This window comes from Portunus trituberculatus, chromosome 44 (assembly GCF_017591435.1).
Source record: "Portunus trituberculatus isolate SZX2019 chromosome 44, ASM1759143v1, whole genome shotgun sequence".
In the NCBI taxonomy this organism is placed as follows: Eukaryota; Metazoa; Arthropoda; class Malacostraca; order Decapoda; family Portunidae; genus Portunus; species Portunus trituberculatus.
The window spans coordinates 15,066,559-15,079,058 of record NC_059298.1 but is presented as its reverse complement, the minus strand read 5'-3'; the positions used below and the strand labels follow the sequence as shown (position 1 = coordinate 15,079,058).

Below are 12,500 nucleotides of genomic sequence, written 5' to 3'. Positions count from 1 at the left end.
AATGTATTATACAGTAACAAAATAAAGCTTGCGCAAATCGTCGTTCGACGAAATAGCTGCCACTCTAAGAACTGTTTCCCTCAATGCAGGGTGTTGTTGGAGGTGAGGATTGAAGACTTGTCAGGATTTAATTTGATGGCAATTGTACATTGTCTTCCTAAGATTAGTGTGTGGTAGACACTCCTTTCTTTTCTTCTACTTAGCCAGTGACGTATTCACAGGCATTTTCTTTTCTGTTAAGCCAACCACCGCTTCAGCATCGTCACTGGAGGAAGACATCTTGGCGGGTAGCTGTTTGTTTACATTTACTTACCACCAAGGCGCCAAGTCGATACTTTTAAGTCGCTATGTGACGTTTTCCGACTAGAAGGGGTCAGTCGATACTTCTAGCGACTTGGAATAGCAGTCACAAATTGACACCTGTGAACCGCGCCTTTATACGTATGCATATGATAACTGTACGTTTCTGCTCTTGCTCTCCGGTGTTTTGAAATTACTCAATTTATTTCATCAGTTAGTTTAGTTGGTTAATTAGTTTAAGCAAGCATCAAAGCTAATACACTTTACATGTGGCGTCTGACGAGTCACAGAGGATCCGGAACCTAAGCGACGTCAACAAACACTTGGCGTGGCGCGGTGACAGTCGCCTTGAACATCCCATGTCAAGGTAAGGCAAGGGGTGAGGTCATTGATGTATTTTGTTTTCCACACTTATGTATTCCCAGCATTAATTATCCTTGCTAACGAACATGAAGTGCACAGAGGCATTGATCGTCTGGCAATCCACGGGGGCAGAGGATACCAGGGATCGTCTGGCAATCACGGGGAGGCAGAGGATACCAAAGTTGCTTAATTTTGTATTATTTACTGGTCATGAAGAATTTTGGGCACTGTCCCTGAGAAACTGTACCGCGCGCTCGCCTCGATTCCCGGCTCCCCCTTCGCAGCTCCTCCACCCAGCTGATTTGACGTCACATAAAATTATAAATATATGGTATGTCATTTTGTTTTTTGCGCAGGGGTTCCTTGAGACATGTCATGTATTCTAAGGGTTGCACAAGTGTAAAAAGGTTGAGAAACGCTGCTTTATTCGTTACCGTATTCTCTCTCTCTCTCTCTCTCTCTCTCTCTCTCTCTCTCTCTCTCTCTCTCTCTAACCAATAGGGTGGCTTCATATATGTGACGTCAAATCACCTGGATGGAGGAGCTCCGAAGTGGGAGCCGGGAATCAAGGCGAGCGCGCGGGACGGTTTCTCGGGGACAGTGCCGAATTTTGCATTTGAATATATGGCAATTTTCCAGTGAACAGAGTTTGGTATCATGGAGGCCAGTGGAAGAGGCCAAGTGGAGAGCAGTACCAAAACTGGGCCCAGAGTGGATGTGCAAGTGGAGTGTAGATGAGAGAGGTTACTGGGTGGTGCTGACTGATGGGTGTGCACTCTGGGGAGAGGCCAGGTCTGCTTCATCCATCCAGGACAAGGCAGAGGTGAGGATGTCGGTTAAAGTGCCTTCCAACAAAATTTGGAAAAGTTTTATGTACTTTTATGATATTATAGTAAGAACTTCAATACAGACTAGATGGTTCCAATTTTATTGTTTAAATAGCATCCTGTGTTCTATGAAATTGATTTTTAGTGAATTATGTGTAACTTATGGTACCTTTTTCCACATTTAAATTCTTACATGTATGTTCCAGGTTTTATTTAGTTTATTTCATTAATGGTAAAAGAAAGAGAGCAATGACTACTTCTTTGATAATTACTCATATGACTGACTGGACATTATTTCTTTGTGTATGTTTAGGAGTGGGCATCTTGCATTGAGGCAGAGGTGCAGAAGCTGTCCAGTCTTGTGCTGCAGGACCTGGGCCAGATGAGTGTGAAAGCTCACTGGCAGGGAAGGGAGCAGGTGGTGTTACATGTCTCCTCAACACTCATGGACTTGGCCTACAGATGGGAGTTTGACATGAAGCGTCTGTGTGATGAGTTGGTATGTTGACATGCTTCATTTGTCACATTGGTTTGGGATTGTGTGATAATTTGTGGGCCTGTGAAGTTGCATTAAAACAAAATTTACCTATATGTTAGCCTTTCAACTAGAAATCATATAGTATAAGTTTCTATAAGTACATGTATAGATATTAGATAATCACATAATCCTAGTGTTAAATTTGTTAGCTGACATTTGAGGCACTAGTTCTCTTTAGTGATGTCTGAATTTATATGAAATTGCCAGGAAGTCACATCCTTCTTGTGTTGTGGCAAATCAATTTACAGTCTTGGAAATGAAGCTGTAATGTGTGAGGCTGGATGTACTCTCTCTCTCTCTCTCTCTCTCTCTCTCTCTCTCTCTCTCTCTCTCTCTCTCTCTCTCTCTCTCTCTCTCTCTCTCTCTCTCTCTCTGGTAAGCTTGCATTCATTCTTACTTCAGGTTAAGTCTTACAGTTTCAGCAACACTGGGTGTTACCTCTGATGGTGCAGATGCACAGCTTATCACAGAGAGTGAGGCAGCTGACGGCAGAGGTGGAGGTAAAGGCACGCCAGCTTAAGGACCTGCTTCCTGACAACAGCAGTAAGTAGAAAAGATATATTTAATGATTGTTGTAAACTTTACTGTATGTTCAGCAGAAACTTGTCATTCTTATAAGCATCAAAACACTCTGCATCCTACCAATGCAAGTAAGGAGAAGAGACATATTTGGAGATATAGATATGTATTCATTAGTATAAGCATGTTATGATTTGTGGCACAACACACTTGTATTCTGTCATACAATTTACATGTCAATGTTTTTGTCAAATTGTACATCTCATGGTAGCAAAACTTTATTCTTCTTACTGTGGTAGTGATGGCACTAGGAAGTATTCCACACTATGACACTGCCAGTATTTGTTCAGTCATGTGCAGAGAGGGTGTGTCTGGATCATCTTTGTGCTGCTTTAGACCCAAAGTGTATCCTATATTTACTTGTCATACAACTACACCTTCACACAGTGTTTAGTACTCAAGAAAGGAAAGGAATGGAAAAGTGATAATATAAGAAAAGAATACAAATAACCATGCATTTTCTTGTATTTTGCATTGTGCACCCTATCCCACAATGTGGTTTTGTATAACTTTCTTTTTCTTTTGTCTTTCTTCTTTATATTTGATTTTTGCCAGGTAGCATTTTAAAAGAAAGACTGTTATATGATGAGGAAATCTGCTTTGGTGTACAGTTATAAAAGTGAAGAAATTTCTTAGTGACAAACAGGAAACATGGGATGAATTTGGGTATCCATGACCTCAAGTTTTGATGGAATATGCTGTATATTCCAGAACTTGTGAAGTCCCCAAAGAAGAAAGAAGTGAGGCTGGATAAGAGTGTGGAGGCGGTGGTGGTCGGGGGAGCCTGGAGTGTCCTGCAAGACCACCTGGAGTCCTCTCCCACCATCATGAAACACCTTGCTGCACACGGGTGATTCTGATTGAGATTTTATACCATAAGTCATTATCATCATCATCACCATCATCACCATCACCATTACCATTGTCATCATCATCACTATTATCATCATCATCATCATCATCATCATCATCACATAATCATCATCATTATCATATCACCAGATATTAAGTTCTGTACACTTATGGTTTGTGATGATGGGAGTGGGCAAACTTGAAAAAATGAACAAGTTGGCTAGTGGGAAAATACATAGATTTATATTTGAAATAGCTCTATACAAGTAGAAATTGTAATATAGATTACCTATGTTTTTCCAGCTCAAGGATCATTCCAGAAGAGGTAGAGAAGTCAGGAGACACAGAAGTAAAAGGGCCCACACCGACTGTTACTCCCACCAAAAGATCAACAGAGGTGAGCTGCCTGACTGGCCAGGCTATTGTATCTGTTGCCCTGCCATGCTTGAATTTTACCTAATGGCTAAACAACACCTCAAAATGCATGTTATTTTCCACGTAGAATATGGTAACCTGTACTTTCACTTCTAATAGTATCTATAGAAACTTCTGTTACATCTTGAAGATTAATAATATTAATCTTCAAGATGTAACATATTATGACAGTTGTCCATATAAAACACTTCAAGATTATGTTATTAAGAAAGCATAAATTAAAGGAATCAGTCATAGAAAAAAAGAATATTATGTGGTAAGATGTTGAGTGTGAATATGTGTATGCATTACATTTGACTGACAAAAGATCTCCCTCTGCAGGAAGAGATAGAGGAAGAGAAGCAAAAAAGAGAGATGTTACAGAGAGCCAAGATCCAAGAAATTCAGCAGGCTGCAGATAGACCTACCAAACAGACCAAAAAGAAGAAACTGAAGCTATAGCTTGCTGAAATATTATCTTTACATCGGGGTTTGCTTATTGTACATTGAATAATAGTAACTAAGCTGGAGAATCTGTGTTTGGTTTTCAGGTCCAGTTTTCAGAAGGCAGTGGATGGCATAGATTTCTTTTTCTGAGTGAAGGTTTCATTCAGTGGCCCATTTTGACAACTAACTGGCCTTCCATCCATCCTTTCTTTTTATTATGAAAGTCTCTTAAGAGTGGTAAAGTTTTATGGTTGACATCTTTTTATAGTAAAAATTTTTGTTATACCATTTTTTAGTGTAATTGTCTGTTGTTATATGTTGGAATGTTCAAATTACCATGTTTTGATACAGTGAATCTTATCTTGTCTTGCTATCTTTTAATGCGGTTGTTTGTTGTAATATGTTATGCCATTCAAATCACCATCTTTTAATGCACTAGTCTTTGTTTTGTTATCTTAATTGAAGTACGTACTTGTTTTCACTCATTATTTATGTTTTTTGGTTCTTGTCTAAGTGAGTACCTATTTTTAATGCACAAATCTTTGTTATGTGATCTGAAGTACTACTTATATGGTGTTGTTGTGGTGGGGCCTTTATGTTTGTCTTGTCTTCTTTGGTGACTTGTTGAACTTTCTTGTTTACTCGAGTGTCCTGCCAAGTTTCAGTCTCTGGTGATGGCTTGTCTTGGGCACTTTATTGCCACCTTCAGATAGATTTTTCAGTATTTCATGATGCCTCACAGGGAAGCATGACTTGGCTCAAAAAGGTAAATTACCTCATGACCTTGTGATATCATGTGATGTTGTTCATGATGAGATTTTTTACTGCAATGACCTTTGTTATGTTGTCTTTTATTATGTAATAATTTCTTGTGATATGATTTTGTGTCTTTCAGCCTTTATGACTGTCTTTAAAACATCATTAGTTTATGTTATATTTTTGTTAAACATATTGGACATGCCGATGGCTTTTAGTCATTATTGTTAAAACTGTAGATTTACACAATGATAACTTTTCACAAGGAAGAGTGAAAATGTTCCTGCACAACATCTCTAAAATGCAGACAATATACTTGATATAGCTATGGCCATCACTCCTTTAAAAGTAACCACTTTGTGCAATGAACATTTCTACCAGTGTTTCTACCTTGGCTAGTATACTGACAGGAAATCCTGTTCTTTAAGTTTGTAAAGTACCGTCTGATTCTTTGTGATTTCAAAGCTAATGATTTTTCCTGTTATGATCAACTGGAATAACACTGTAAAGAAATAACTATATATTTTGTATTAATACCATTTCTTTAAATGCATCTTGTAAGAAATTATTGTATCATTATCCAAGTATTTAAAGTCTTGTATACAACTCTTGACTGGCAGACAGTATGAACTGAAAGAAAGGAATTTCAAAGATGAAGTAACTTTTCATTAGAGGAGGGTTAAAGGAAGTAATGTATAGAATTAGGGACCATGCATTTATACCTAATCTTGTTTTACGCTCAAATATATTAAACGTAGTAACAAAGCCACGGTCATTCAGTGTCTTGACACATGAATGAGGTGTTTTGTGTTAAATTGTGCATATCTAGATGAAAAGGGAAACATTTCAAGCAAAATACCACTATACTAGGCTGTCTTTCATGACCATTACTTATCTAGCTACATGCAATTATTATTTGAATTATGAAAGCTGCAATCAGGAAAGAGAAGATATGTATTTCTTCCTTGTGAATCGTTAAAGGGAAATCATAATTAAGGGGTCTGGATTAGCAATTCTATGCATGACAAAATATGATACCACTTATGGCTACCTTGATATGGCAGCTACCTGTACCTTGTCTTATGTCTTTAGGGATGCTCTGCTTAAGTGTCATGTTTGCACTCCCATATATATGCTACAGACATAGGTAAATGATATTTGGAAGCTGCTCATGTACCATATAAACATGTAGAGTTGTAAATGCAAAGTTAGATATGTAGGATTGTTATTATCTTTATCTTCAGAATGGATTATTGCAGAGATGTATCTACTGACACATTTCAAAATTGGCGGTTCGTGATCAGCTGTTCTTTATATTCGACCTGTTTTAATGTTGCTCACTATTGATAGCAGGTAAACTCGATCATGTAAGGAAATAATACACTTTAAATAAAACATAAATTATTTATGTTGAATATTTAATATTGAAGAAAATTAATGTTTTTGTTGGTGATGACGTATCGTATATAATCAATACCTATCGTATTTACAAAGCTAAAGATACTCAGAACTCTATCTGGCATTACGAATTAAATATGATGACTTTAAGAAATTTTAAGTAAAGTTTTTTTTATTTTTTCTTACTATAGGAATAATGGCACACGAGAACAGTGTGACGAGCAGAGGATATATTGACGCTCGCTTGAATGTTCAGCTGTCAGTAAACAATCTGTGTTGGCTGTTGGCAGTCTGGCGGTGAGTGTTGCGGCTAGGGAACATGGCCAGTCCCAGGACGAGGCGAGCCTTGGCGGAAATCAAACCGAGAGATGAGAATAGCGTAAGTAAACACTCAATCGAAGTATGAATATAAGGGAGGAACAATTATATAAGAAGTGGGTCGCGGCCTCCGGGTCAAGGCCACTCAGGGCAGACTGGTGTGGTAACCCCTGCACCAGGCCCCCAGGGGTCTGGACCTGATCCCTTGCCTTGGCGAGTCCCCCCCCCCCCATCACTCACTGCTACATCCTCCTACATAAAAGTGGCCGGAAATTCTCACATACATCCAAGAGGTTGATTGATGCAAATTAGAGCCACCTGAAGACAATCACAGTGCAGAGGAGAGGACCATAGAGAGTCCAACATGATGATTACAAGTGTTACATCTGGTGTCAATCCAGAGGCTGGAGTGAAGGGAACAAAAATTGGTGAATCTGATTTCCTAACCTAACCTATGATATATGAATTTCACATAGCAGCATTGATAGTTATTTTCTTTTAATATACATTATCAACTGATTTAGCAGGAAAATAAAGCAGTGAGCCAGGAAGTAACAGTTACCCTGGACAGTGTGTATCTCTTCAGCCTGTGGCATAAAGTCCATGCTTAATTACAGCATTATGTTATGCTGAGACACATCCAATTCCTTTATAGGCACACTGGAACAGAGCCAGGCTGACCACTGCAGACCCTAGACTTTTCTTTTTATGCAAGAGGGAATGGTGCCAAGGGCAACAAAATGTTAGAGAAAAAAGGCCCACTGGAACTGCAGGTTCCCTAAAAGGTCAAAAGAGTCATCCAAAATTCAGGGACAAATGTCTCGACACCTCTCTCTTAAAAGAAGTTAAGTCGTAGGAAGATGGAAATACAGAAGCAGGTAGGGAGTTCCAGAGTTTACCAGTGAAAGGTATAAATGATTGAGAGTACTGGTTAATTCTTGATATAAAAAGTGTTGTACAGTGAGGCCGCAGGTGGACGGGAGGTATGCAGTTAGCAAGATCAGTAGAGCAAATCTAACTTTTCCACTCTTTCTTATTTTTAAGAAGTCAATGTCAACAGGCATACTTCCTAGGAAGTGGAAAGTATCTCAAATCACCCCTATTTTCAAAAAAGGCTCCCGCCATCAGCCGTTAAACTATAGACCAATAAGCCTAACATCAATGTGTTGCAAGACTCTTGAACGCATAGTGGTTGACGGTCTTACAGAATGTCTCAATAGTAATGGCATTTTATCTACAGACCAGTTTGGCTTCAGGAGTGGAAGATCAACTGAGGACCAACTACTGCTTACTTACAACTCTATCACATCATGGCTAGACAGTGGATATACAGTAGACTTAATTCTGTTTGATTTTTCTAAAGCATTTGATGTTGTCAACCACACTATTCTCCTACAAAAACTTTCCTGTCTTGGCATCTCTGGTGTTCTCCTACAGTGGATCAAAGACTTCCTCACTCAGCGAACAATGTCTGTTTCAGTTACAGGCGTCCCAAGCAGTCACAGGTTAATCCCCAGTGGAGTACCTCAGGGTTCAGTTCTCGGTCCTTTACTTTTTATTATCTTACCATCTTACATAAAGAGTGATTGCAAAATATTTGCTGACGATCTAAAGATTTATCTGCCCATTCGTAACTTACCGCACACCCACACAGTTGTTGACATATCTAACTGCCAACGTGATATCAACTCTATATACAGAATATCAAACTCCTGGGGGCTTTCTTTAAATATTGATAAGTGTGCCACACTGAGATTCAACAGAGGCACTTTTCCTGAGCAAGACATAGGCCCATATAACACCTACTCACTCAATAGTACAGATATACAAAAGGTTAATGCCCACAAGGATCTTGGTGTACTGGTTGACACTTCTTTACACTTCCACATGCACATAAAAACTACAGTTAACAAGGCTGCAGGTCTGGCAGCAAATTTACTAAAAGCAACTATTTGTAGATCACAGAATTTTATGCTAAATCTGTTTATTACACATGTAAGACCACTACTAGAATACTGTTCATGCCTATGGAACACATGTTATCTTGGAGACCTAAAGATGCTAGAAAGTGTTCAGAGGTCGTGGACTCGACACATAGACGGAATGACTGGACTGTCCTACAAAGAGCGTTTGTTAGCTCTTGACCTCTACTCTGTACGTGGACGCCTTACTCGTGCTGACATAATAAAGTACTGGAAGATCTTCCACTCTGAGTGTTCTACCTCTCCCAAAGATTTATTCATCACAACACCACATGCACATACTCATGGACACTGTTTTAAATTAGCTCACCAGTACAGTTCAGTGGATCTTAGATCTCGATTTTTCTCATTTCGGTGTGTCCGTTTATGGAATTCTTTGCCTGACCATGTTGTTGCTCTGAACTCGCTGCCATCCTTCAAATCAGCCCTTCATAGTCATTTAGGCGACATTCTGTACGACTTTGTGGAGTAAAATGCATACACACATGTGCTACTGTTTGCTGCATAATAATATATCCTGCATTTCTGAACAGTTTCAATGGGTACACATTCCAGTCCACTCACAGTTTGTTACAATCATCCAGTAATCTACATCTAAAGTTGACTGGCGTACCCATTTTCCTAGCTACCTTTTTCCTACTCTTCGTTGTATTTTTTTGGTCTGGGAGCTAAGGGTGGCTAACCAGGTGAGTTAGCATGAAAATAGCAATAAAAGATAGAAAGAGATGCAACATTTTAGCAGTAAGAAAGAGGCGGAATACAGTTAGTCAGAGGAGGGGAGCTGATAAGACGAAAAGCTTTTGATTTCACCCTATCTAATAAAGTTGTATGAGTGGAATGCCCCCTCCCCCAAACATGCAAGGAGTACTCCTCACAAGGACAGATAAGGCCAATAAGGCCCTTGTACAGAGTTAGCAGTTGGAGGGTTGAAAAAAATGGTGGAGACGCTGCAAAATGCCTAACTTCATAGAAGCTGTTTTAGCAAGAGATGAGATGTGAAGTTTCCAGTTAAGATTATGAGTAAAGGACAGACCAAGGATATTCAATGTGGAAGAGGGAGACAGTTAAGTGTCATTGAAGAAGAGGGGATAGTTGTCTGGAAGGTTGTGTTGAGTTGATAGATGGAGGAATTGAGTTTTTGAGGCATTGAAAACTACTAAGTTTTCTCTGCCCCAATCAGAAATCTTAGAAAGATCAGAAGTCAGGCATTCTGCAGCATCTCTGCATGATCTGTTGACTTCCAGAAGGGTTGGTCGTCTCTGAAAGGATGTGGAAAGATGTAGGGTGGTATCATCAGCGTAGGAGTGGATAGGGCAAGAAGTTTGGTTAAGAAGGTCATTAATGAATAATAGAAAGAGAGTGGGTTATAGGACAGAACCCTGAGGAACACCACTGTTAATAGATGTAGAAGAACAGTGGCCGTCTACCACGGCTGCAATAGAGCGGTCAGAAAGGAAACTTGAGATAAAGTTGCAGAGAGAAGGATATAAGCTGTAGGAGGACAATTTTGAAATCAAAGCTTTGTGCCAGACTCTATCAAAAGCTTTTGATGTGTCTAACACAACAGCAAAAGTTTCACCAAAATCTCTAAAAGAGGATGACCAAGACTTGGTAAGGAAAGCCATAAGATCACCAGTAGAGTAACCTTGATGTAAGCCATACTGGTGATCAGATAGAAGATTGTGAAGTGACAGAAGTGACATGTTTAAGAATCTTCCTATTGATGATACATTCATAAACTTTAGACAAGCAAGAGATTAAAAGTATAGGATGGTAGTTTAAGTGATTAGAATGGTCACCCTTTTTAGGAACAGGCTGAATGTAGGCAAATTCCCAGCAAGAAGGAAAGGTAGTAGTCGATAGGCATAGTTGAAAGAGTTTGGCCAGGCAAGGTGCAAGCACGGAAGCAGTTTTTGATAACAATAGGAGGGACCCCATCAGGTCCATAAGCCTTCTAAGGGTTTAAGCCAGCAAGGGCATGGAAAACATTATTACAAAGAACTTTAATCGTAGGTATGAAATAGTCAGAGGGAGGAGGAGAGGGAGGGACAAGTCCAGAATCATCTATGGTGGAGTTGTTAGCAAAGGTTTTAGAGAAGAGTTAAGCTTTAGAGTAGAGATGTACCGATGCATCTGTATCGGTATCGGAATCGGCGATATCGGCTCATTTTTTGGGTATCGGTATCGGCTTATTTTATGCCAATAATTGCGATACCTAAAAGGAATTTACTACTTAGTGATATATTCGATATAAGATATTGATGACACCAAATTAATATAATACAGCGTATTAAGTTTCCGTGGTGATTACCATATGTCATAGAATACTGCTTTCTGTGGTATTAAGCCACAACCTCTAAATTGGACGTGTATGAAACGTGTATAGGCTGAACTCTGGCATCCTGTCACACAGTCAGTCATGAGTCACCACGCATTCTCACTGTCTTTCAGTCAGACGCTGCTCCTCCACCCACACGAAGTTCACACAGGTGAAAAGCTTATGTTTTTTTTTAACTATAATCTAAGAATGTCAAACTTCAGATATTGAGAATCCAACAAAATGATTTGGTATATATATATATATATATATATATATATATATATATATATATATATATATATATATATATATATATATATATATATATATATATATATATATATATATATATATATATATATATATATATATATATATATATATATATATATATAGTTAGGCATTTTGCATTATTGTAAATAACAGCATATTCTTATTTGATTTATAATTAACAGTGCTAGTGCTAGCCTTTTCCAAGATATCATACTGGAATAGGTGGAAGCTCGAATTATATATGTATATTAATTTTAATGCAAGTTTAATTTTTGAGTTACTTGTGTTAACCTAAGGATGTAAAAATTCCATAACTAAGAAAGTAACGATTCTGTTTTGTAATCATGTGCATTGTGTATAATTTGTTGCATATTAATTATTTAAGATCATAGCAATACACTAGAAATTTAGAATAAACTAAACTTTTTCTATTTAATTGAAAAGATTAGGTGAAAGCTCATTTTTCTGAATTGGTCAACTAATGTCTAATGAATTAATATCAAAGGATGTCAGATTTAATAAAGAGAAACATACACAACAAAATGAGTTTCTTTTGCTAATATTTTGTGTCTGTTTTACAATTTTAATAATTTAAAAAATATTTTTGATCGCCAAAATATCGTCAATAAAATTAATAATGAAAATGCACAAGACCAAATGGTCGCTAAAGGAGTAAGAAGTAAGAATTTAAAATAACTGACAAGAATCAGAAGACTGAGAAGATATTCATTCCAATTACTGAGTAATTTACCTTTGCAAATGGCTTCAAAACATTCTCAGAAGGACTTACAGCATCCCCCAAAACAAAGCCTCCCATCTGATAACGCTCGCTGTCCACCAACTCATCCTGGTATCCAGTGCAGTAATCACTATAAGTAGTAGTATCGGTATCGGTAGTAGTATCGGAATTGGCCCAATTAGGTGGTATCGGTATCGCTATCAGAATCGGCCAAAATTTTGGTATCGGTACATCTCTACTTTAGAGACAGATGAGATGGCTGTGGTGCCATCAGGATGAAATAAAGGAGGGAAAGATGAAAAAGTAAAGTTGCTGGAGATGTTTTTGGCCAGATGTGAGAAGTCATGAGGGGAGTTGGAGTTTGAAAGTTTCTGACATTTTCTATATATGAGGG

At 38.3% G+C, this 12,500-nt stretch overlaps 2 protein-coding genes across 6 annotated transcripts in view; both read left to right on the top strand.

Annotated features, from left to right (window-relative positions):
* Positions 1-516: 516 nt before the first annotated feature.
* On the top strand, positions 517-5,641 carry LOC123519040. Its single transcript, XM_045280178.1, has 7 exons — positions 517-667; positions 1,303-1,486; positions 1,804-1,989; positions 2,445-2,571; positions 3,319-3,457; positions 3,763-3,856; positions 4,216-5,641. The coding sequence occupies exons 1-7, from the start codon at positions 660-662 to the stop codon at positions 4,333-4,335; spliced, it is 858 nt and encodes a 285-aa protein (XP_045136113.1). The 5' UTR covers positions 517-659; the 3' UTR covers positions 4,336-5,641.
* A 1,073-nt stretch (positions 5,642-6,714) lies between these two features.
* LOC123519038 (ADP-ribosylation factor GTPase-activating protein 1-like) overlaps positions 6,715-12,500 on the top strand; it is a 56,487-nt gene continuing 50,701 nt past the window's right edge. For all 5 annotated transcript variants that reach the window (XM_045280175.1, XM_045280176.1, XM_045280173.1 and 2 more), the window contains exon 1: positions 6,715-6,853. In XM_045280175.1, the coding sequence (XP_045136110.1) occupies positions 6,794-6,853 (60 nt within the window). In that variant the 5' untranslated portion in view covers positions 6,715-6,793. The remainder of the gene's footprint in view (positions 6,854-12,500) is intronic.

Excerpts from the sequence above, each read along its gene's own strand:
- LOC123519040 (XM_045280178.1), top strand. Across the intron at positions 1,487-1,803 it reads CCATCCAGGACAAGGCAGAG|GAGTGGGCATCTTGCATTGA; the intron begins GTGAGGATGTCG and ends GTGTATGTTTAG. Across the intron at positions 2,572-3,318 it reads CCTGCTTCCTGACAACAGCA|AACTTGTGAAGTCCCCAAAG; the intron begins GTAAGTAGAAAA and ends TGTATATTCCAG.